The sequence below is a fragment of the Xenopus laevis genome, chromosome 9_10S, assembly GCF_017654675.1.
Source record: "Xenopus laevis strain J_2021 chromosome 9_10S, Xenopus_laevis_v10.1, whole genome shotgun sequence".
NCBI classification, from domain to species: domain Eukaryota; kingdom Metazoa; phylum Chordata; class Amphibia; order Anura; family Pipidae; genus Xenopus; species Xenopus laevis.
In genome coordinates, this window is record NC_054388.1 from 22,963,275 (window position 1) to 22,987,303 (window position 24,029).

Here is a 24,029-nt window from a genome sequence, read left to right on the forward strand (position 1 = left end):
TCATTTATATCCCTCTTAAGGACTGGAGTCCAAAACTGCACTGCATACTCCAGATGAGGCTTTACCAGGGACCTATAAAGAGTCATAATTATGTTTTCATCCCTTCAGTTAATGCCCTTTTTTTATGCAAGACAGAACTTTATTTGCTTTAGTAGCCACAGAATGACACTGCCCAGTATTAGACAACGTGTTATCTACAAAAACCCCTAGATCCTTCTCATTTAAGGAAACTCCTAACACACTGCCATTTAGCGTATAACGTGCATTTATATTATTTTTGCCAAAGTGCATCACAACAATGTTGCATTTATCAACATTGAACCTCATTTTCCAGTTTGTTGCCCAGTTTTCCAACTTAGATAAATCACTCTGCAAAGTGGAAGCATCCTGCATGGAACCTATAATTCTGCACAATTTAGTATCATCTGCAAAAATATAAACATTACTTTCAATGCCCACCTCCAGATCATTAATAAACAAGTTGACAAGCAAGGGACCTAGTACAGAGCCCTGCGTTACTCCACTAACAACACTGGTCCAATTAGAAAATGTTCCATTTACCACCACACTTTATAGTCTATCTTTTAGCCAGTTCTCTACCCAGGTACAAATACTATGTTCCAGGCCAACATTCCTTAATTTAACCAGTAACCTTTTGTGTGGCACTGTATCAAATGCTTAAGCAAACTCTAAGTAAATCACCTGCCATCCCAGAATCGAGGTCCCTTCTTACCTTCTCATAAAAAGAAATTAAGTTAGTCTGGCAAGATCTATTACGCATAAAACCATGCTGGCACAAACTCATAGTATTATGATTTGCTATGAAGTCCAGTATCTTATCCCTTATTAACCCTTCGAAAAGCTTTCCTACCACTGACGGCAAACTAACTGGCCTATAGTTTTGAGGCTGAGAACGGGATCCTTTTTTGAATAGAGGCACCACATTAGCAATTCGCCAGTCTCTCTGCACTATGCCAGATCTCAATGAATCCTGAAAAATTAAGTAAAGGGGTTTGGCAATCAAAGAGCTAAGCTCGCTAAGTACCCTGGGATGAATACCATCTGGCCCTGGACCTTTGTTAATCTTAACATGTTCTAGTCTCTTTTGAATTTTGAATTTAGTTTTAGTTCCTCCCTTATAGAATTGCTTCTGCAATTATATATATTAGAAATCTAGTTACACCTAAAATATTTGATATACATATCTAAATTATATTACCCAGGTTACCAAGGCAGCAAATCACCAACATGGATAATTCTCAGCCCCTTTGGTCATTGGACAGTAATTGGTTACATTTGTTATTAAAGTCTACTTCAGCCAAGTACTACAGTGTTTGGGACTGTTTGGCACAATTTGCTCTAAAAAAGGGTTGGATCTCATATGCCATACAGTTTCTTTTTTTTCTATATGCAAAATAAAGAGATCTTCCATGGGACCTACCTTTTCTCATTTTGAAACCTTGGCCAAGCCTTAGAATGGCATTCTACTCTCTTTTGTTTAATTATTTCTAGTAGCTGTCCCTTTACAGTCTTAAGTAGGGGAACCTTCTGCAGAAGTTCCAGGCTCAGTAATCTTACCTAAAATTTGTGTAAGGCCAGCATTTGATTGCTTACCTAATGTTTGTTCCCAATGCCATATGTAAATTGAAACTACTCTACCAATAGCATACTATCGATAAGTAATGGGATAAGTCTTTTCCGTGTTGGACTGGGGGGCCCCCCAGCCAAAATCCCCCTCCGGGACCAGGGAGGAACGTCGGAGTGGGTCTGGGCCGGCGGGGCCAATGAGCACCGGGCCTTTTCCTCGTTCCCAAAGGTTCAAGAAATTGCATTATCATTGTGGTGGCTTACCAACTGACAGATTTTGCAAAATGCACTGCCTGTGTCCATATCCTGGGGGACAACAGTCAGGGCTTCAAAAGAACAAACAATACAAGAACAGTAAAACAAAATCATACAGTAAGAGTCAACAAGTGGGAACACTTTATGTAGTTCGTGCAGTATATGTCCATATATTATTAGTATTAAAGAGGTAGTTGATAGGTTTGGCAATAAACGTATCAAACAATGGAATGGTGTTATTTATATGGTTACATGTCCATGCAAGTGGAGGTATATCGGCAAAACAAAAAGGGCTAGAAAAGGGATCTGAACGGATCAACTAGCAGTTAAGCAGGATATATTTACAGACTTGAGGTTAAACTTCATGGACGCGTGTCTTTTTTTCAAACTAACCTACTATGTTACATGCAACAATAAAGAGTCTATGGGGTATATTTATCAAAGAGTGAAGTTAGAGATCACCACAGTCCACTAGCATGAAATACTGTCTCTCTATTCATTTCTATGGGATTTTTAAAGGCGTAATTTATCAAATTGTGAACTTTCACCCTTTGATAAATATGCCTTTAAAAATCCCATGAATGGACAGAAGCGGTATTTAACTCTAGCGGACTATAATGTTCTCAAAATAGCTTGAAATTCTAATTTTTTTCATTTGAAAATTCACCTCGACCTTTGATTAATCTGCCCCAAGGTGTAATTGACATAGCTTCAATAATTGGCTATGATTTCTATAGATGGGGTTGTGACTTATCACAATTTATTTTAAGTTTGCAAACCAGCCCATATGTTGGAAGTGGCATTTAAACAGGGTTTGCATGTGCTGTTAGGCAGAACTCAGAGACAGGGATTAGGCCAAAACTGTCTGTAGGTGCCTCTGAGAGGACAAACTGACAGGGAAAATTTTAGGCACAGCAAATTGAGCTCCTAATACGTCTCTGTTTATCTATGCCTGTTCTTGCACCAATCAATCACATGTACATATTCAGGCCCGGATTTGTGAAAAGGCCACAAATGCCCGGGCCTAGAGCGGCAGAATGTTAGGGGTGTGGCAAGCTGCCCAACCACATCCACATTGGTTTGGAAGCACTGATGATTCGCAGGAGATACAATAGTTTTTAAAATTTCCTGTGCACCAATCCGCAGTACTCCAGACACAGTGCTGAAAAGGGGGGGGGGGGCAATGAACAGCAAAGGGCCTAGGGGCGCTTGCTATGTACCTATTTTGTTTAGCTGATTTAACCACTTAATCTCCATATATATCTCCTTGAATCTATCCCTGATCCTATAGAGAGAGAGTTGATTTGTCAGATGTAAGATCTAGGTGGAATATTGGCAAATTACTACAATAGATCACTAAGATATACAAAAAGTGACTAGTTGTATGTAATCAAATCCAAGATAAACGGTTACTAAATCACTATACATCAGAAATGTTAACTTATCATAATTTTCTTCCTTCTGTTTCTGAATATACAATTTTAGATATGAGCTAAAAAATGTTACGGTTTAATTGGAGTCAGTATAACACTGGTGGAGAAATCACTTATGAGAAGGCCCAGACCGTTTTTCACATGGCACTGTGCTTACATAATGCACTTTAATGTTAAATTTAGAAATGCATGTGGTGATTATTTATTGTATGATTTAATATTCATAGCATTAGATTACAAGTGATTCCCTCTTCCAAATTTATTTATTTATTTTTTTTGCAGTGAATTGATTTCCCTACTCTACTTTTTTCTCCACAAAACTCACTACTTTGTGAATTGTGTGACAAAAAAAGCTCCTTTTGGGGTTCTCTCCTAAAAGATAAACAAATTATTTACGTTATATTTGGAGTTGCCTGCACGTGCTTTACAGATTGTGGCAAACTGCTTTCAGAAGACAATCCATCCACTTACAGTTGCCTTTGAAGGAGCTTTTCTCTACTAACACCTCTTGGAATGCATAAAGGTCTGTCGGGTTTATGCCATGTCTAAATCTACATATAATATGCCATTGATTTTCCTGCACCAGACAAAATGAGTGATCTTGATAAAAAAATTATGGCAAGGTCAAAATGGTTCTATTCACAGGCCCTTCTGGTGCTTATTCTACCCTTCACTTTAAATCGCTGGGAAGTTTAGTTTTTACACTGCGTTGAAGGCAAAAAGGATCCTATCCACTTGATAGCCAAGACAGATCTGGTCTATAGGACCACCAAAACTGTTAGCGTCTATTTCTTATAGCTTAGGACTAAATTCATACCTTGAAGCCAATGTCCCCCTTTTTGCAGCACAAACAGGCCAGCATCAGGAAGATGAAGGTGATGATCCCAGAGAAGGAAACTGCCACTACTGCCAGAGAAGATGGCCAGGACAGCTCACTCAGCTGAGTTCCGTCTGTGGGAGAAAGAACGACATATAAAACTTGCAGCACCTGATTCTTGAAAGCAACACACAGGTACGAGATGTAACAATTCAGCTGATACTAAAGCCACAAATGGATCTTGGTAAGAATAATCAGGATAGAACCTGAACAAAAAATCTTGTTCAAAAGGATGCAAGTGTATCACAAACCAGATAAGTCAAATTTGGACAATTTTTAGTAACATCTTCATCTTTACCTGCCTAAAATCTATTTGATATTTTGAAATTTGATCAGAGCAACATAAAAAAAATTCATATGAAACTCTTTCCAGTTTGCCTCAGAAGGACGATTAATCCTAGTATGAAAATGGACTTGGACCATTACCTGCTTAAAATTTTATTTTCTCCTATGCTTAAAAGCCATCCAACTCTTTCTTGAAGCTATCTTATGTATATGCCAGTACAACTATAGTTCTCACTGTAAAAAATATTTTTGCACCTTAACATGGAACTTCTATTTTATAATCTCAATAAATGAGCTTGGATCAACTGATGACCCACATAACAGAACTGTCAAACAAAGTTTGCATCGATTTTGCATGATGCTATCGAAAAAGGGGTCAGGTGGTACCCAGAATCAGTTTTGCTTCTCCAGGTGCCTTCTGGAGAAACTTGATTGGTCAATTAACTTTATATCTGTAAACCAAAACTTTGTTACTTGGCCAATTGACTGAAAGTTGAAAGGACTGATACATATAACAGCATTGATCTGCCTGGTTTAACCTTCTTTACCAATCTGTCGTGAAGCTGATGTTCCTTAGTTTGTTGAACCAAAAGAAACATCTATTTCCTTTACACAGACCAATGATGGTAAAGCTTCAGTGGAAAATGAAAACTAGATTATGTGAACAATTTGCAAAAAAAAAAAAGGAGAAAGCTACAAAGTTCCGCACACCAGACACCGAACTGTAGTTTAAAAATTGTGGATCTTTATTTAATCCATATTAAAACACGCTGCTGGCTTGACGCGTTTCGGGCACAGCTGCCCTTAAGCATAAGCATAAACAAGAGCACGGTAAGAACATCATTTACATGGTACTGGATTTCTTAATGAATGGATAACTATAGTATACAATGCATCTACCAACTCAGCAGGTTACAAATCAGATACAAAATTATAATAAAAATATACTGAACAAAAAACAAAAGTAAATATAAAACAATGAACAAATAACTAAGCAAATTACTAAGCTTCAATTCATATAAAATAAAAAATATCAAATCTCTTGTTCAAACCATGTGGACTACGTGTATGTAGAGTCAGAATCCAGAAAGCCTCACCGGTGTTTAGAAGGCATAAAGGGTCTCCCCCTCTTAAAAGGGCATATATTTTCTCAACCACCTTAACTCCAAAATCCAAAACACCCCTTCTGCTACAAGATTTAAAGTGTTTGCTAATTGGAGATTTGTTATCACCTTCTATGGCATTTAAATGCTCTCTGTTCCTGTCTTTAAGAGGGCGAGTTGTACGACCATCAAAGTAAAAATAATTATGGGTCAAAAGAAATTCCAAAGCAGAAATAAGAAAGAAAACACGATCCTGGGAATGAGGTCCTGAGTTCAGTAACATATGCTTTACAGCCTCTAGACCCTTTGTATGTGGAATAGATGAATATAATTATTGGACATCCATGGTTACCCAAGTGTAATTACTCGACCATAGTATGTCCTTCAAAATAGATAATAAATGACCCGTATCCTTTAGATAGGATTTTAAAATTTTTACTATTGGTTGAAGACACTGCTCAATCCATAGTGAAAGTCCCTCATTTAGGGAATCAATGTTTGAGACTATTGGTCTACCCTGGGGGTGTGTTGGAGATTTGTGGATTTTTGGTAAGTGATGGAATATCGGGGTAACTGGAAAATACTGAAGTAAGAAGAGCTAATCCTTCACATCCACCACCCCCAAGGATACACCAAATTTAACTAGATTAACAAATTCAGATTGGAATTTCTCAACTGGATTTTTAGTCAATTTAAGATATGTATCATCATCCAATAATTGGCGGGTGGTTTCCGTAATATAATCCCCAGTATTGAACACTACCACTAATCCGCCTTTATCAGTTTGGTGTATGGTGATAATTGGATTATCACATAGTTGTTTCAGTGCCATTTTGTCATTCATGCTAAAATTTGGTGACCAGTTTTGCCCCTATATTTGGACAGTTTCCATAGGTCCTGTTCAATCAGGTCCTGGAAAATGTCCATCGATGGACATCGAGAGTTAATAGGGTAAAAATTGTTTTTCCATCTTAAACCCAATGAAATTTGTTATATGGCATTCTGATTAGGACTATTTCCTTCAAAATGTAAATCTTCTAAATTCTGTAAACATACTTGGTCAGAAAAATCAAATAAATCACTATTCATCTGATCAGACCCCATGACGGAATTATCTACACCCATATTATCAGGGATTGAAATGTCAGGGGAATTTAAACCCATAACTGGATTTTCATAACTTTAATAATAATAAATATCCGCAGATTATATATTAACATGACCATAACCCATGACAATGCTGGAAACCGAGTCATGGTGGCGCTTGACAATGAGAAAGCGTTCGACTCTGTGGAATGGAGTTTTCTCTGGTCCACCATGGAGTCCATGGGTATAGGCCCCAATTTTAGAAGATGGGTTGCTGTACTATACCACAACCCGATAGCTCGCCTTAAAACTAATCACACCATCTCTGACCCTTTCCCACTCGGTAGAGGCACCAGGCAAGGGTGTCCTCTCTCCCCTCTTCTGTTTGTGTTGGCCATGGAACCTTTGGCTTCCCTTTTGAAAAATACCAGAGAGGTGAGGGGACTTAGACTAGGACCGATTACAGAAACAATTGGGATGTATGCGGATGACACCATTTTGTTTTTGGAAAATCCCTATGGAGCCTTAGATTCCGCCCTTACTGTGATCAACACCTATACCTCATACTCCGGCCTGAAGATAAACTGGGCCAAGTCCCAAATTTTTGCGATTGATCCATTTACGGTAGACGACCATCTCTATCGAGCTCCTTCCGCAATGGACTCCTACATTTAAATACCTTGGTGTTCAAATACATAGGGATCTAAACAAGTTCATGGAACTAAATTTGGACCCACTATTGCCCCTGCTAGAAAACAAGACCAAATTGTGGAATTCTCTCCTTTTAACCCTATTGGGCAGAATAAACCTCTTTAAGATGATCCTACTCCCCAAATTCACTTACTTATTTCGCCAGGCCCCTCTTACACTCCCTAGTAGGTATTTCCATAGACTGAAATCTCTGCTCTCCACCCACTACTGGGCAGCTACAGCTCGGACTTCCCTTGCTACCCTCCAACACCCCTCTGACAAGGGGGGGGGCTGGCGGCTCCTAATTTATTTTATTTTTATTTGGCCACTAAACTGGTGACATCTGGATGGTGGGCTGCCCCTACACCCCAAAATGCTGCCACGACTATTGAAGCACAAACAGTGGGATCATATGAAGCTTTAAAAAACTTGCTATATCGAGGTACCAAACGGAAACCGGCCATATCCCCTCTGACAAAAGCTAACGTACAAATTTGGAGGCTGGCCCTCACTCATTTTCCTAGGACAGACCCTTATGCCTCTACATTTACCCCCCTTTGGTATAACCCACACCTCCCACATTTACTCACTGTTCCGGACCCTGGAATTTGGGCCCGGTACGATATCAAATATGTAGACCATGTTACGGAGAATGGTGTTTTATTGTCTTTTGATTCACTGAAGGCTAAATATAACTTACCGAACCAGATGTTTTTTCGTTACATTCAACTCAGGCATGCCTGGAAGGCCCAATTCGGAGATTCGGTCTTAGATTTTTCCCCTCGGAGGTTGGAGGAGATGATATTTACCCCCGCGCTCCCAAAACCAATTTCCCAATACTATTCTTTATTAAACACACCAGCTAATCCAGTGTTACCTAAACTGTATGCCAAATGGGCCCAGGATGTTCCGGACCTCACCCCTGAAGTTTGGGACGATATATTAGACACTCATTGTGCAATGTTGATTAGTGCTAAAGATAAAATGATACAGTTTAGGTACTTGCATAGGTCCTACCTCACACCACACAGATTGCATCTCGTTAATTCTGATATCCCAGACATCTGTCCAAAATGTGGTCATACTCCTGCGGATTACATCCACATGGTATGGAGTTGCCGGCACTTACAGGTATTTTGGGGGAAAGTGGTTGCTGAAATGAGTCTTGTATTTGCTTTCATAATCCCGCTTGATCCATTGATTTTACTACTGAACCAGGTTGCGGAAACCGCCCCTAATCCGTCAGAACGGGCATTAATGTGTTTTCTCCTAATTCAGGCAAAGAGACTTATTGCTCTTCATTGGAAATCGAAACAACCCCCAAAAAGGAAACAATGGGTGGATATGGTTAATGCCTCCGTCCCTATGTATCAGCTTACGTACTTCAGCAGGGGTTGCCCAAAAAAGTTTGATAAAATTTGGTCCTTGTGGATCTCTGAGCATCTACCAGGCCTCTCACCTCCGACTAATTGATGAGAATGTAATTCATCCTCCGCCCTCCCTTGGTCAAGAATGACAGTTGAGCACATAGAGGGAAAATTGTGTCTTTATTGTTTACTGTAGTTATGCACACAGCTTTTTGCAATAGTATACCATGGGGACAGTCATGCTTCTTGGTTATCTATGATTCATGTTTACTGTCTTGGTATCAGGACGGCGTCTCGATGATGCCCGACACCTGAATTCTATGCTGACTGTTGTATACAACTGTGTGAATCTGTATCTGTGTTTTATTTTTTTTGCTTTTCTTTTTGTTTGTTTGTATGTGGGATTGTTAAAACTCAATAAAAACAAATTTGTAAAAAAAAAAAAAGCAACTTTATGTCCCCAACAGTTCTCCTCCTAAGGTGTTTCGTGTGTTTAACACACGTAGTCATAGGCAGTCAAAGATCTTGTCAGACTAACTTAATTTCTTTTTATGAGAAGGTAAGCAGGGACCTCGATTCTGGGATGGCAGTGGATGTGATTTACTTTGCTAAATCATTTGAAAATGAGGTTCAATGTTGATAAATGCAAGGTAAGCACTTTGGCAAAAATAATATAAATGCAAGTTATACACTAAATGGCAGTGTGTTGGGAGTTTCCTTAAATGAGAAGGATCTAGGGTTTTTTGTAGATAAGTTGTTGAATTCTGGGCAGTGTCATTATGTGGCTACTAAAGCAAATAAAGTTCTGTCTTGCATAAAAAGGGGCATTAACTCAACGGATGAAAACATAATTATGCCTCTGGAGTATGCAGTGCAGTTTTGGACTCCAGTCCTTAAGAGGGATATAAATGAGCCGGAGAGAGTGCAGAGACATGCAACTAAACTGTTTAGAGGGATGGAAGGCTTAAATTATGAGGGTAGACTGTCAAGGTTGGGGTTGTTTTCTCTGGAAAAAAGGTGCTTGCAAGGGGACATGATTACACTTTACAAGTACATTAGAGGACATTATAGACAAATAGCAGGGAACCTTTTTACCTATAAAGAAGATCACCGTAACAGAGGCCACCCCTTCAGACTACAAGAAAAGAACTTTCATTTGAAGCAACGTAGGGTGTTCTTCACAGTCAGGACAGTGACTTTGTGGAATGCACTGCCGGATGATGTTGTGATGGCTGATTCAGTTAATAACTTTAAGAATGACTTGGATGATTTTTTGGACAGACAGAATATCAAAGGCTATTGTGATACTAAACTGTATAATTAGTATAAGTATGGGTATATATAATTTATGTGAAAGTATGGAGGGGTGTGTGTGGATGCTGGGTTTTCATTTGGAGGGGTTGAACATGATGGACTTTTTTCAACCCGATTTAACTATGTAACTATCCTGATATGTCTGAATTCACATTGCCTCTAGATGTACTCTGTGCTTCCAAATGGCTGTGTAACTGTGAGAGGAAGGAGGGAAAGCTAGAGCAAAGAGAGGGGTGATAATTTGGGAATATAACCTCCTCTCGCCCCTTTGGAAAACTAAACACTAGAGGCATCCAAGAGATTCTGTAACTGCACTTAACAGATGAATGAAATCAATCAAACCCTCCACCACTTTATGTGTAATCTCTTCACTGCCCAAGGCACAAGTGCACTGGTGACTTGATACTGCCCTCTGTCCTTATGATTTGAAAAGTAATGGGTTATATTAGTCTATAAATACTGTATTGTAAATGTTGATGCCTGACAAGCACCTGCTGTTATAGTTTAAAGTAATAACTCTCATAAGGAGGCAGGGAAAGTGCCGTACCCGAATCCCTATTAAGCTTTCCATATCTATGTCTTGTCGAGTCATTGTACAAAGCTGTTCCACTCTATTAAAGGAGATGTGTTGTAAATACATACATACAATGTAAAAGGAAAGTAAATGTAATGCTAAAATAACAATGTTTCAATGGTTCTAGAGTTATTTGTAAATATAATAGTTAACGGAAGGAATCTGTCTGTACTTTTTCCCCCGGCACCTTTCTCTTTTCTATGTAACATAGAAAGTTAGTTAGGTTGAAAAAATACACACGTCCATCAAGTTCAACCTTTTAAATGTTTTTTACCTGCCTAACTGCCAGTGGATCCAGAGGAAGGCAAATAAACCCCATCTGAAGCCTCTTCTGCTTGCCTCAGAGGGGGAAAAAATTCCTTCCTGACTCCAAAATCACTACAACAATGGTTAACCCCTGAATCCCCATCTATTTTGATAGTCAAACAAAAATTACATCACCTATTTCACATTGATTGGTTGGAAGCAATAACCAAAAAAGAACACAACACAATAACATTTTTTATACATACATACTAGATACCTCACGTTTTATACCTTCAGAGTAACAACTTGGTATGACGAAGAAACCCTTAGAGAACACCCACTTGTAATTGAGGCATCCCAATACCTTGACGTATGGCAACACGAACAAGAAAGACTGGATTTCGCACCCCCCAGGAGTCATCAAATAAACAGGCAATTGGCTACATACCCATTAAGTCCTACATAGGGTCATAAACTTAATTTTGAGCTGTAAATTTCATAACGTTATGGAAAACCATTGTTGAAAACTGTTAAAATCTGTACTGATTATTATGTGATATTAAAAATAAATAAAAACAAGTTGGAGAAAAAATGGCAATCGGACTAGTCCCTGGATCAACATGTACTATGAGCTATCTTCCATAACCCTGTATTCCCTCCCTTGCTTAAAAGCCATCCAATCCCTTCTTAAAGCTATATACTGTATTAGCAAGTACAACTGATTTAGGGAGATTATTCCACATCTTCACAGCTCTCACTGTAAAAAAAAACCCCTTCCGAATATTTAGGCGGAACCTCTTTTCTTCTAAACAGAATGGTTGAACTTGTGTCAGCTGGAAAGACCTACTGGTAAATAAAGCATTAGAGAGATTATAATATGATCCCCTTATATATTTATTCATAGTTATATCACCTCTTAAACTCCTCTTCTCCAGTGTGAACATCCCCAATTTGACCAGTCTTTCCTCATAGCTAAGATTTTCCATACCTTTTACCAGCTTAGTTGCCATTCTCTGCACCCTCTCTAATACAATAATGTCCTGTTTGAGTGATGAAGACCAAAACTGTACGGCATATTCTAGATGGGGCCTCACCAGTGCTCTATAAAGTGGAAGAATGACCGCTTCCTAGCCGGAATCAATGCCCTTTTTATACAGCTCAAGACCTTATTTGCCGTTGATGCTGCTGACTGCCTTTGCTTGCTACAGCTAAGTTTATCATCTACAAGGACTCAAAGGTCCTTTTCCATAATGGATTTGCCTTGTGCAGTCCCATTAAGGGTATAAGTGGCTTGGATATTTTTACATCCCAGGTGCATGACTTTACATTTATCAACATTGAATCTCATTTGCCACTTAGCTGCCCAGATTGCCAGTTTGTCAAGATCCTGTTGCAAGGATGCCACATCCTGGTTCAGGCTGTGGGGTATATTTATCAAAGGGTAAAATTAGAGATCGCCACAGTCTGAGTGAAATGCCGCCTTTCTTCATTCATTTCTATAGAATTTTTTAAGGAACATTTATCAAAGGGTGAACTTTCACCCATTGATAAAAACGCTTTCAAAAATCCCATAGGAGAGTGACAGAATTTCACTATATCGGGCTGTGACGATCTCTAACTTCACTCTCTGAAAAATATGCCTCTATATATGTTTCATGCAGTAGCTAACTCACGACAAGCCCTGACTCCATTAGCCAAAAAGCTTTGCACACTTTTTTTTCTTCTTTAGGGTAACAGCACAGATAGCTATTTTAGCATTTTGAGAGCCCACATATGCTGTGCCAAAACAGCCCCCTACAGACTTACACCTAAATCACTGGCACGTGTAGCACAAATGCATGTGAGACAGTTTCAATGTTCTATAAGGGGCAGTTCCAAGTGCTTTGGGGCTACAGTTTTGTTATAATGAAACAGGATGCTAAAGCCACTTATACATCCTGTGTGCCACTCCCCACAAATGCGGGGGTAATTTTTACCATATAGGCACTAGAGGGCCCATCCCTAGGGTAGCAACTTAAGTGGTAACTATAGGGCAAATAAAACTTTTTCACAAAAAATTCTACTGCTGTTGTCGGATACTTTACTAGTTTCCTTGCATGTCATGACTTCCACCAACCTCATTACACATGCATCAAGGTCTGGTGTCTAGGGTGGCACCAGACTAAAATACAGCTCTGCATAAAGGTCTATAAATCACAGAATATGCAAGGTCTTCACGGAACTGAAGTCTTGTCTGGAGGGTAGCTGACTGCTACTAGATAATTTGCATGTAGTCAGTACCAGCAGTGCAAAGGATAGATATATTTACAAATAACTTTAAAATCATTTGCAATTAATGTATGCTGAGAAGTTGCTTAGCATTGAATTTTCTTTTATTTCTTTTACTATGCTTTTCAACCAACTTTCTCTTTTCTTTTCGATAAATGGAGAGTTTAAGTGTTCATAGCTGTTGTAAACTCATTTAAAGGCATAGAGGTGGGGCAAACAATTACTTTCCATTCAGCACTTCCTAGATGTAGCTGCACTCCCCACAGTTCTCTGAACCATTTAATTGTGTAGCCAGGGCATGGGGGTGGACATCAGGTCCCCCATTCTGGTGCACGAACAAGATTTTAAGATGATGCCTGGCTTGCCTTAATAAGTGTCCAAAAAATTGCTCCTGCCTGCTTTCTATAACTATGTGTTCCCAGACTGATGGAAAAATGATTCAAATAATGTATACAGTTTAATTAAAGTTCATTTTGCTTGACTAACATGATAAAATCGGATTTGAAATATTTTTTTTTTTTTTTTGGTGATGGGTCTCGTTTAGGATTCTTAAAAATTTCAGCCAACTTTCCTAAAAGTGTCATAGTAATACTGAGGTTAATGTTACAGCTCATAAGCAAGACACTGGTATATGCACACACAGATGCAATTCATTGTATGAATAATTCTCACTTGGCATTCTTGTAAATGTCATGAAATAGAACGCGTGGGTTATTTCTACAGTTGATCTCTTTGTGCCCTTAATTTCCATATCTGGTTACAACTCCGCAATGGGTCTGGCATCATCTTCAAAACCCATAGCTCCATGCATTTGCTATACACACATAAGGAATTATATAATGGATAATAACAATTACAAATAAAGGTGTGCTCATTGTTAGGATGCTCTTATTGACATACTCTAAACATCAGATTCTGTTCTTTAGATATTTATTTCAAACACCCTTGTATTGCCTTATTCAGGGCTGATATTGTAACCTAAAAGATCCTGACTCATATTAACATACAAACAAGTAAATGCAAGGATGTTTTGATGAAAGGAACCAGATTAGCAATCTTGAAAGGCCCTACTGAAAACTATCTCTCCATAGACTCTTCTTAGCACAGTAACACTTTACTGTAGGCATAATGTAAATACTATACCCAGTACCAAAAAAATAAAAATACAAAGAATAAAGATTTGAACTAAGAAACAATAAATCTGGACTGTGGGCTGTGCTGAAAAATTCTTATCTGAACTATAGCTCATGCACTCAACTAGCCCGTGCACAGTGTGAAGGGGATGTAGAAGGGGAGAATCAAATATAATATCATATAAAGTTGTAGTTTTTTGGTTATTTTTTACATTTTCTCCTCATTCCTGTGCACAAGGAGTGGTGATATTCAAAAAGGTAACAGACTAAAGTTCATCACATGCATTGGGACACACTAAATTATGCAGACTTTTTTATTGGCTCAGAAAGGAGGTATGGATTTTGAGTACCATTTCTTGGAATTAGAAGTCCACAGTGCAGATTTGCTGTAGCTGATTGCATTATATTGCCTCTGGACATAATAGGAGTGCAACGTATCAGTAGGATTTGAATCCATTGGCGTATAAGTACAACATTATCAGGTAAAAATTGTGAGGATGAAAACAGAGTAAAACAAGTAATATATGACACATCTCTGCATCTATAATTTGCCAACTGACTAGATAGAAAATGAGGAAGAATAAGAGAAACCCATCAGCCAAAATCCTGTGGGTGAAGCCAGCCTATGTCTTTTCTCTCAGTCTCTTAGCATCCTTTATGCTCAACACTGGAAAGCCACCTCTCTGCCACTTATTTGTGCACAAGATGGAGGGGGGAGATGTTATTCCAGGCTGCAGATGTGACATTACAATTCCACCACCAGGAACAAGTGGTGTAATTAGAATGATGTACAGGAAGAACAGAAGCATTGATAGAAGAGAGAACATAATGATGTGGAATGTTACCAAGTCAGCAAGAGAGAGAATAAAAGTGTGCTTGTACAATTGTGTGAGTGCAACAGTAGTGTTTATGTATATTAATCTACGTCAGTATGTATAGTTACTGATTAGTCACGGATCTCTGACGTGCATTATAATGGGTTTTAACATATTTGTATAGGTATTTTATCCAATGTAATTTAAACAATGTTCTGTTATAGGTGCACTGATGAGAAACTGTTACAGCAAAATTGATCATTATAATGTTCTTTAGTTGGGCCCATGCCTAGAGGGGCAGCTTTAGTAGGGTAGCCCTTGGGTGCCTATACATAGTAAAGATTATCCCTCCACTGGATACTTGCAGCTAGATTTGGTGGCAAAGCTTCAGGTAGCAGTTATGCCACTGCTAATCAGTCCCTGTTGTGATTCTCAGTCTCACACATGATTCACTGTATCAAATAAGAAACCTGTTTTTTGTAAAAGAGATTTCAGGCCTGGTTTTATTATGCCATGAATAAGGGGAAGAAGTGATTAAAGCTGAAGGGTCAAAGCTAAAAACATTTGTTAAACAGCACCCAAATTATTTTGCTGTTGGGTGCAACCGGCCATCTGGTGACCTACAAACTGCCTCATGCCATCTGCCTCTGCATTGCACAATATCCTTCCTGACCTCTCAAGTTAATACACCATTCTGAAACTACACACAAAATGAAGGCACATTCTGTATTTGACTAACTTGCAGTTTTATGTTTCTTTATATTCTCTTCATCTTTCAGACCATCAAACATACCACTCCATAGTTGCTATATAAGTTACCCTAGCAATTAGATAGCTGTGAAAATGTAAATAAACACACACAAAAGAAACACTACTTTTAAAGTAAATTTTAAGGTGAACTACCTCTTTAATATAGAACAACACTGTGGGGCACATTTAAATTAGCTCAAGTGAAAGAATAGAATAAAAAATACTTTGAATTTCAAAGTATTTTTTTGGCTACTTCGACCATCGAATTGGCTACTTCGACCTTCGACTACGACTTCAACTTCGAATCGAACGATTCGAACTAAAAATCGTTTGACTATTCGACCATTCGATAGTCAAAGTACTGTCTCTTTAGAAAAAACTTTGATTGCCTACTTCGCCACCTAAAACCTACCGAGCGTCAATGTTAGCCTATGGGGAGGTCCCTATAGGCTTTCCTAGCTTTTTTTGATCGAAGGAAAATCGTTCGATCGATGGTTTAAAATCCTTCGAATAGTTTGATTCGAAGGATTTAATCGTTTGATCGAATTTTTCCTTCGATCGTACGAACGAAGGAAATGCGGTAAATCCTTCGACTTCGATATTCAAAGTCGAAGGATTTTACTTTGATGGTCGAATATCGAGGGTTAAAGAGCCATTTAACCTCAATCCTATTAAAACATTACAGTAACTGTGCCAGGCAGGGCTAATACTAGAAAGAATCCCAGTGCTACATATCAAGAAGATTTGTCCAAGAAGCCAAGTATACGTGGCAGCCTGAGAACCAAATGAAATCTAAAATAAGTAGATTTTCTTACCAGCAATAGTGCTGAGACACTGCTATTTTGGAGTCTGAAGGCTCCGCCTGAATTCAAAACCATGGACAGAGCATCATTGTGCAATGATTCAGCACCCCAACTCTGCAATGCAATGGGTTAACAGACCAATTATACAAAACAATCATTTAAATATAAAGAACTGTTACTCTACTTTGTACAAATTGAAAGTTTGCATCTGAAACACTATTGTACTTTATAATATATCAATATGGACTGTGTAGCTATGGGAGAAGCTACAAAGTTGAGCAATGTAGAATGTAATAGTTTTAGTTCTTATACAGTATAAGAACTACAGAAGGCTTTTATTTCCAAAAATTATTTTTGGAGGTTCTGCATCAGTAGATGCAAACTTATACTAAGTAGACCAAACTCCCAGGTACATTTTTACTGCATGTATTAGTAAATTTACTCTAACAAATCTGGTGCAGGAAAAGACTTGATAAAATCATGAAAAAAACTGAATTGTACGATATTTTTTTGAATTTAACACCAGAAAGCTAAGATTTGTTTGGATTATCGTTCAAAAACCACAAATTATTGGGATTACTGTGAGAAACCCAACTGAGATTATGATATCTTCTAATTATAAATGGAACATCTGCTTCTACGTGACCATAGCAGGTTTGAGACGGAGTACTTTATTCTGAATATTAACAGCCTCTGTGTTTAATAAGTCTAAAGAAATTGGATTTTTTTTCTACGAAAAAATTGTGGTTTTCCCCTTTAAAACTCCAACAAGAAAACATTGGACGATAATAAATAACCCCCTAAATGTTAAAATGGATTTTTCATTTAATGGTAATACTGGAAATTAATCAATCACTGTTAGGCACCCCCATTGTTTGTATATACTGATATTGACAAGACGCCATACCACATCAAGGTACACTCCATATGGTGGTCCTTACTATTTACCAGTGTGGGCAGGGATTAATCCTGCGATACTGTGATACCAGTCCCTTGGTCAGGAGACTGTTATCACAAGAAATGTGCTTTTATTAAATTCCTTTCTTTACTTTGGAGTGCTCCTACAAACCCCCCTTCTCAACCCCACGCACCTTATTGAGTATTTTTGTACTTTAGCAGAGTTACTTTGCAGGAAAAATGAACAAACATCCATGTGGTTGTAGCACCCCACCCACATCCATTTAATGGTGGTCCTATGCCTTTAAAAACAGATGGTGGCGTGAGCAATCTATCTATCTCTCTTAAAAGCTGCAAGCATGTGAGCCTGTGATACCAGTGTAGTCTCTCTCCTTTAAAAGCTAATGGTTAGGAGACACTTATCCCAAGAAAAGCCCTGTGAGAACACTTCCTTGGACAGAATACGCTTATCCCAAGATAATGTTACTAGATGGGGTTTACCTAGACGTGATAAGGTATCTAATCAATTTTATGATCATAACTTTACAACCCCTGTTTTTGAAAGTAAATGCACTAGTTTAGATACAAAACTATTAATGAAACAGAGGACCAGGGAAAGTGCATTGAAAAAAACCCTTTTTTGTATGTTTGGATCTGCAAGCTTTTGATGCAGGACCCTGGACACTTAGTGGGTTATTTACTAATATCTATACAATGTTAACTATTTTCTTAAAACCACTTCAACCAAACTCCCATCAACATTTTTACCGCATTTATCAATAAATTAACTCGAAAAAATCTGGTGCGCAAAAAATCTGAATCATGTTTTTTTCAGATTTGACGTCTGAAAACTCAGTTTTTTTTGATTATCATCCAAACACCACAAATGTCGGATTATTGTACAAAACCCAGCGCAGATCATGATATCTTTCAATTGTAAAAAAAACATCTGCCATTGACTTCTACATGACCTCGACAGGTTTGAGATGGAGTACTTTTTAATTCAGACTTTTAACAGCATTGGGGTTTAATAAATCACAAAAAATTAAAAAAACATTTCTCCAAAAAAAAAATGGTGTTTTCCCTTTCAAATTCAGAACAGAAAAAAAATTTGACTTTAATAACCCCCTTAATGTCGCCCTTGCATACTTAGCGTGCCTATCATGGCTGCCGTGATTGTCCTCAAAGCCAAAATCTGTTGTACAAATGTCCTCCATTTGTTAATATATATTAAAATTAAATCAGTCAGGATATCCTCCAACAGCCACTTGGTCTATGGCCACTAAAATGTCCTAAGGTGAGCAAAGGAGGCAGGGTAGAATTGATCAATCCTTTAGGAATACAGTGGTGCCAAAGAACTTCATAACTACACAAAATATTCGCATACACAAAAAGACAATTTAAAGTTCCCTAATATGATGTTCTATTTTCCAGGTTCTAAAGTGCTACCATATTGTATCATACAGCATCATTTTTTTAGTGATGCTAAACTCACTCTTGCTGTGGCCTGTACCTAATAATATGCACTGAAATACAGAGAGGTGAATCTGCAGCACAGATCTGGTGAGAAGCTGGTTAGTGATGCTGTACAGCAGTGATCCCCAACCAGTAGCTCGTGACCAACATATTGCTCTTCAACCCCTTGGAGTTTGCTCCCAGTGACCTCAAAGTGGGTGCTTATTTTTGAATTTTTTTGAAAAGTTTTGGCTGCATAAAAACCAGGTGCACTGCCAAACATAGCCTCAATGTAGGCCTGACAATCCACATAGGGGCTACTAAATGGGCAATCATACCACTTATTTGGCACCTAAATAACATTCTTCATGCTAGTGTTACTCCCCAACTCCTTTTACTTCTGAATGTTGCTCACAGGTTCTAAAGTTTGGGAATCCCTCAGATTGCAGGGATCATATATCTCCCAGCTACAAAGAGTCTCATGGGGTCTGCGATGTCCAGTAAAGAGGAAACATACTGACCCACTGCAGAATTTCCCTGTGATCACAATCTGTCTGTGCTTCTTTATCTCATACATGCGACCAAGACCTGTACTATAAACAATTTCTAAAAATGTATTCTTGCTATGATAGACTTTCTTAGACTGGGTCCCACTCATGTAGCTGTTCCCCTCAAAATGACAAACAGCTACTACAATAAACCATGCATGCCACATTTCTATAAACAGTGTTTCGCAGAGCATTTATTTGTTATTGTTTTCCTGAAGGATCATGTGTGGGTCCTGCAAATGTCTGCCCTTTACTGAGGTTAATGTTTGAGAAATACACTCCTGGGATTGGTAGGTCAGATCACCAACCAAAGTAACTGCTGGAATTACACTTTTCCATTGAGACTGCCTTGGAAAAGGTGCACAAACCCCTGTGGTTAACAGCACTAACAAACTAAACAAATTAGCACTCTTCAGATGTGGGCCAAAAGGGACAGTGGTGCTCTAACTACACAAGTTGCACATTCTTAATAAGAGAGCTCCCTTTCACTGACTAGGTATCCACCTAAGCATGAGATTGAGAAGATAAGCTGTGTATTTACTTTGGTTGGAGGGGAAGGCATCCTGACTTCCTCCTATCATGGCAGGACTTGTAAAATACAACCCATTATTTTTTTTTAATAATCTAAAAATCTCCATCTATATCTGAGGGACCACTTACAGCATCCCTTTTCAGTCTTTGGCTGTGGGTTCCATTGCAGTCAGCCTTGAAACCACCTTACCTTCCTATACACGCACACTATCCAACAGCTACAGCCTCTTGTCTAAAAATAGATACATCAACATAACACAGTAACATCCGTGGGGCCATTTTCTCTGCACAGATCTGTTATTCTATCACAAATAGCAGAGCCCAGGACAGTAACCCTTCTCACTCCCCAGCTCTGTAACCTTCATTCTAAAATCCAAAATTATTTGACAGTTGCACAAACGCTTTACACCACATGTGAAAGGTAATAAGCTATTTACTGTCAGTTCCTCCCTGACTGTAAATGATCTGTTAAAAACACTCAGACTTGTGCTGCAGTTTCTTATTATGGCTCCTGAAACTGCTACAGCACCAAGAATCCCACAAGCACTGTGATATGTTATCTTGTAACAATGCAATAGCTATCTGTAGAAGTTACAAGCAACTCTGAGTTAATACACATAAGTATAGTCGAGAAATAGCACGGCATGTCTGTCCTTAGAATAAACATAAAAACAATGAAGAGAACAATTCCTTCTTTCCTTGTAAACATGGCACTTCCTTTAAGCTGTCTGAGCTCCCCCCCCTCTCCCACCTGCTACAGCAGAAGGCTGCTTGTGAGAATAACACTGGAGCAACTGGAAACTAAAGCAGCCAGCAGAGAGGGCAATAAACGGAAGCATTCTTCACATCCTGTAGCAGGATAATAATTAGTACAAGGCCAGAGAGTGGCAGTGAACTGCACCAAACCAAAACACTTAGCCAAACAACACACAAGGACACATTGTTCTCACCTGCTAGAACATCTTCTCCCAACAGTAACATTTAAAAGCATATAAAGCAAGCATTTCTGTGTTACTACTTTGTGTCTGAAATGCCCAAAATATGCTAATGAATTAACTAGCCTCCCACAAAGAGCTGATCAGTTAAATAAGCAAAATGGGGTCACATTTCCATAAAATGTGAATTTGTGGTTTATAAAAGTTTTACTGTGCAAATCCATTTAACTATCAACAACAGCCACATACCTCCATAAAATTTCTACTAGATGACCTACACCTTGTGAATGCACATTCCTGCCAGGAGTGCCCTGGGTACCAAAGCTGTTTGGCCCAGCTCTAGAATCTATGATTAAAACATTGCTCTGCTGGGCATTCATACTCACCATCTTCGTGGTTAAGAATCCTTTATGCTGCTTCCTAAAGAAAATCCTCTACTATCTGTTTATAATGTTTTATACCATTTTTGTAAAGAGTATTCATGTCCTCATGCAAGCACCTCTTCTTAAGAGAAAGCACCCCTAACCATGACAGTTTTTCCTCCTAGTTTAAGGCATTTGTTACTTTTACACCGGTTTAGTTTCAAGTCTCTGCACTTTTCTTCTGTGAGGCTGTAATTTTAAAATTATTTCTTTATTCTTTCTAATTGGGACCTTTCCTATAGATATTCCAGTTTAACATTTAAACCACTGCCTGGTTGCCATGGTAATTTTCCAAACTGGAAAGCTGTTGAACTCCTAAACTTCAATCTATATAATAAAAAAATAAGACCAATTGCAAATTCGACTCTGAATATCAATGTCTACATCTTACAAAAATTTTAATCAAAGCTGAAGAACCCCTTTAAGGTGTGGATATTATGTTTTCTTCCCTGAAGTCAATGCCCTTTTTCATACATGATAGTACCTATTTAGCTTTATTAGCCACTGACTGATGCTGATTTAAGTTGCAATGTGTTATCCACAGTAAGCCCCAAATCCTTCTCATTTAAGGGGGTCCCCAACACAATTATGTTTTGTGTATAATTAGAACTTCCAGTAAAGATACACTGGCACACAAGGTACATTGCAGTGCAGGGTGACCCCTTGCTTATTTATTTGTGCGGACGTGCAACGTTTCGGGGCGAGCCCCTTTCTCAAGCATACAAAAGTGACCATGTGCATACAATATAAAATGGAAACAATTAAGATAATTAACATACAAAATAGAGAGCGACACCCTCGAACCTTCCCATCCACTGAGTGATCCAATCCCACCATAATATGGTAATCTTTAAGTAAAAAAAACGATCACAAACTCAAAGTCCAATAGAAAAAAATGTTCATAGAAAAGTGAACTGTAGTAGTCAGTGAATGTGTCCCACTGTGTGAAAAAAATTCCATTCTCCTTCAGGCTTAATACAACCAAACTAGTTTGCTAGAAATGAGATAAAAACAGATACAAACAATATATAGTAACAAAATTCCAGATAAAAAGCTTTACAAAAGTTTAAAATGTAAACAATTCAAGTCACAATCTAACCCTACTAAAAACCAAAAAAGGACTTCGATGAAAATTTATTTATTTTTACCTGTCCCTGGCGTCTACAAGTTTTTCCTCATCTGAAAAGAAGCAGGAAAAATTCAGTAAATCCAGTAGCATTCTCTCTGGAGCAACATACGTTTTTTATCTTGCCCTTGACTGGTAATCATTTTCTCCAAAATCTGCCATCTTAATTGTGCCACACGATGGCCATGTTCAAAAAAATGTTTAGCCATTAAAGTTTAATTTTTTATTTTTACTGTGTCCTTCTCCTTATTTTATATTGTGGGGCCAGCGGTTTATAGTTACGAATCATGCATTTGTGTTCGTTTAACCGAATTTTCATGGGTCTAGATGTTTGTCCAATATATGCAAGGCCACAAGGGCATTTTAAACAATATATTACCGCACAACTGTCACATGAAAAGCAGCCCCTTATCATGTGTTTAGATCCTTTCTGTGGATGTGTAACAAAATTCCCTTGTATTATGCTATTGCAATGCCCGCAATTTCTACATGGAAAAGTGCCATTGAGAGTCAACCTCACAGGAAAATTTCCTCGTTGTACTTCCTGACCTCGTGATTTGATCAAATCCCCAATACTTTTCCCACGTTTATATGAAAACAAAGGAGGTTGTTGGAATAAATGCCCTCATTTATTCCAACAAAATCATGCAGATTTTGGAGAAAGTGATTACCAGTCAAGGGCAAGATAAAAAACGTATGTTGCTCCAGAGAGAATGCTACTGGATTTGGTTACTCCAATCCAGAAGCCCTAAGGTGTTAAATGATGAATATAATCTGTCTTGTTATTTATAACGTTGACTGAGTATAATGCTGGTCTAATCCACCTGGTATTAATAGTAATACTAATGAATTTTTCCTGCTTCTTTTCAGATGAGGAAAAACTTGTAGACGCCAGGGATAGGTAAAAATAAATTAATTTTCATCTAAGTCCTTTTTTGGTGTTTAGTAGGGTTAGATTGTGACTTGAATTGGTTACATTTTAAACTTTTGTAAAGCTTTTTATCTGGAATTTTGTTACTATATATTGTTTGTATCTGTTTTTATCTCATTTCTAGCAAACTAGTTTGGTTGTATTAAGCCTGAAGGAGTGGGACACATTCACTGACTACTACAGATCACTTTTCTATGAACATTTTTTTCTATTGGACTTTGAGTTTGTGATCGGTTTTTTTACTTTTAAAGATTACCATATTATGGTGGGATTGGATCACTCAGTGGATGGGAAGGTTCGAGGGTGTCGCTCTCTATTTTGTATGTTAATTATCTTAATTGTTTCCATTTTATATTGTATGCACATGGTCACTTTTGTATGCTTGAGAAAGGGGCTCGCCCCGAAAAATCGCACGTCCGCACAAATAAATAAGCAAGGGGTCACCCTGCACTGCAATTTACCTTGTGTGCCAGTGTATCTTTACTGGAAGTATCTGTTTGGGGATTGCTGTACCCTTTACTCTGTGCACCGGGTTATCTTCTAACAGAAGTGAGGAGTGTGCTCTGCCTCATCTTTGTTCCAGTGTATAATTAGAAGT

At 38.2% G+C, this 24,029-nt stretch overlaps 1 protein-coding gene across 3 annotated transcripts in view; it reads right to left on the reverse strand.

Annotated features, from left to right (window-relative positions):
• Positions 1-24,029, reverse strand: part of aatk.S (apoptosis-associated tyrosine kinase S homeolog) — a 116,536-nt gene that overhangs the window by 58,838 nt on the left and 33,669 nt on the right. For all 3 annotated transcript variants that reach the window (XM_041579202.1, XM_041579201.1, XM_041579204.1), the window contains exon 2: positions 4,093-4,226. In XM_041579202.1, coding sequence (XP_041435136.1) covers positions 4,093-4,226 — 134 coding nt within the window. The remainder of the gene's footprint in view (positions 1-4,092; positions 4,227-24,029) is intronic.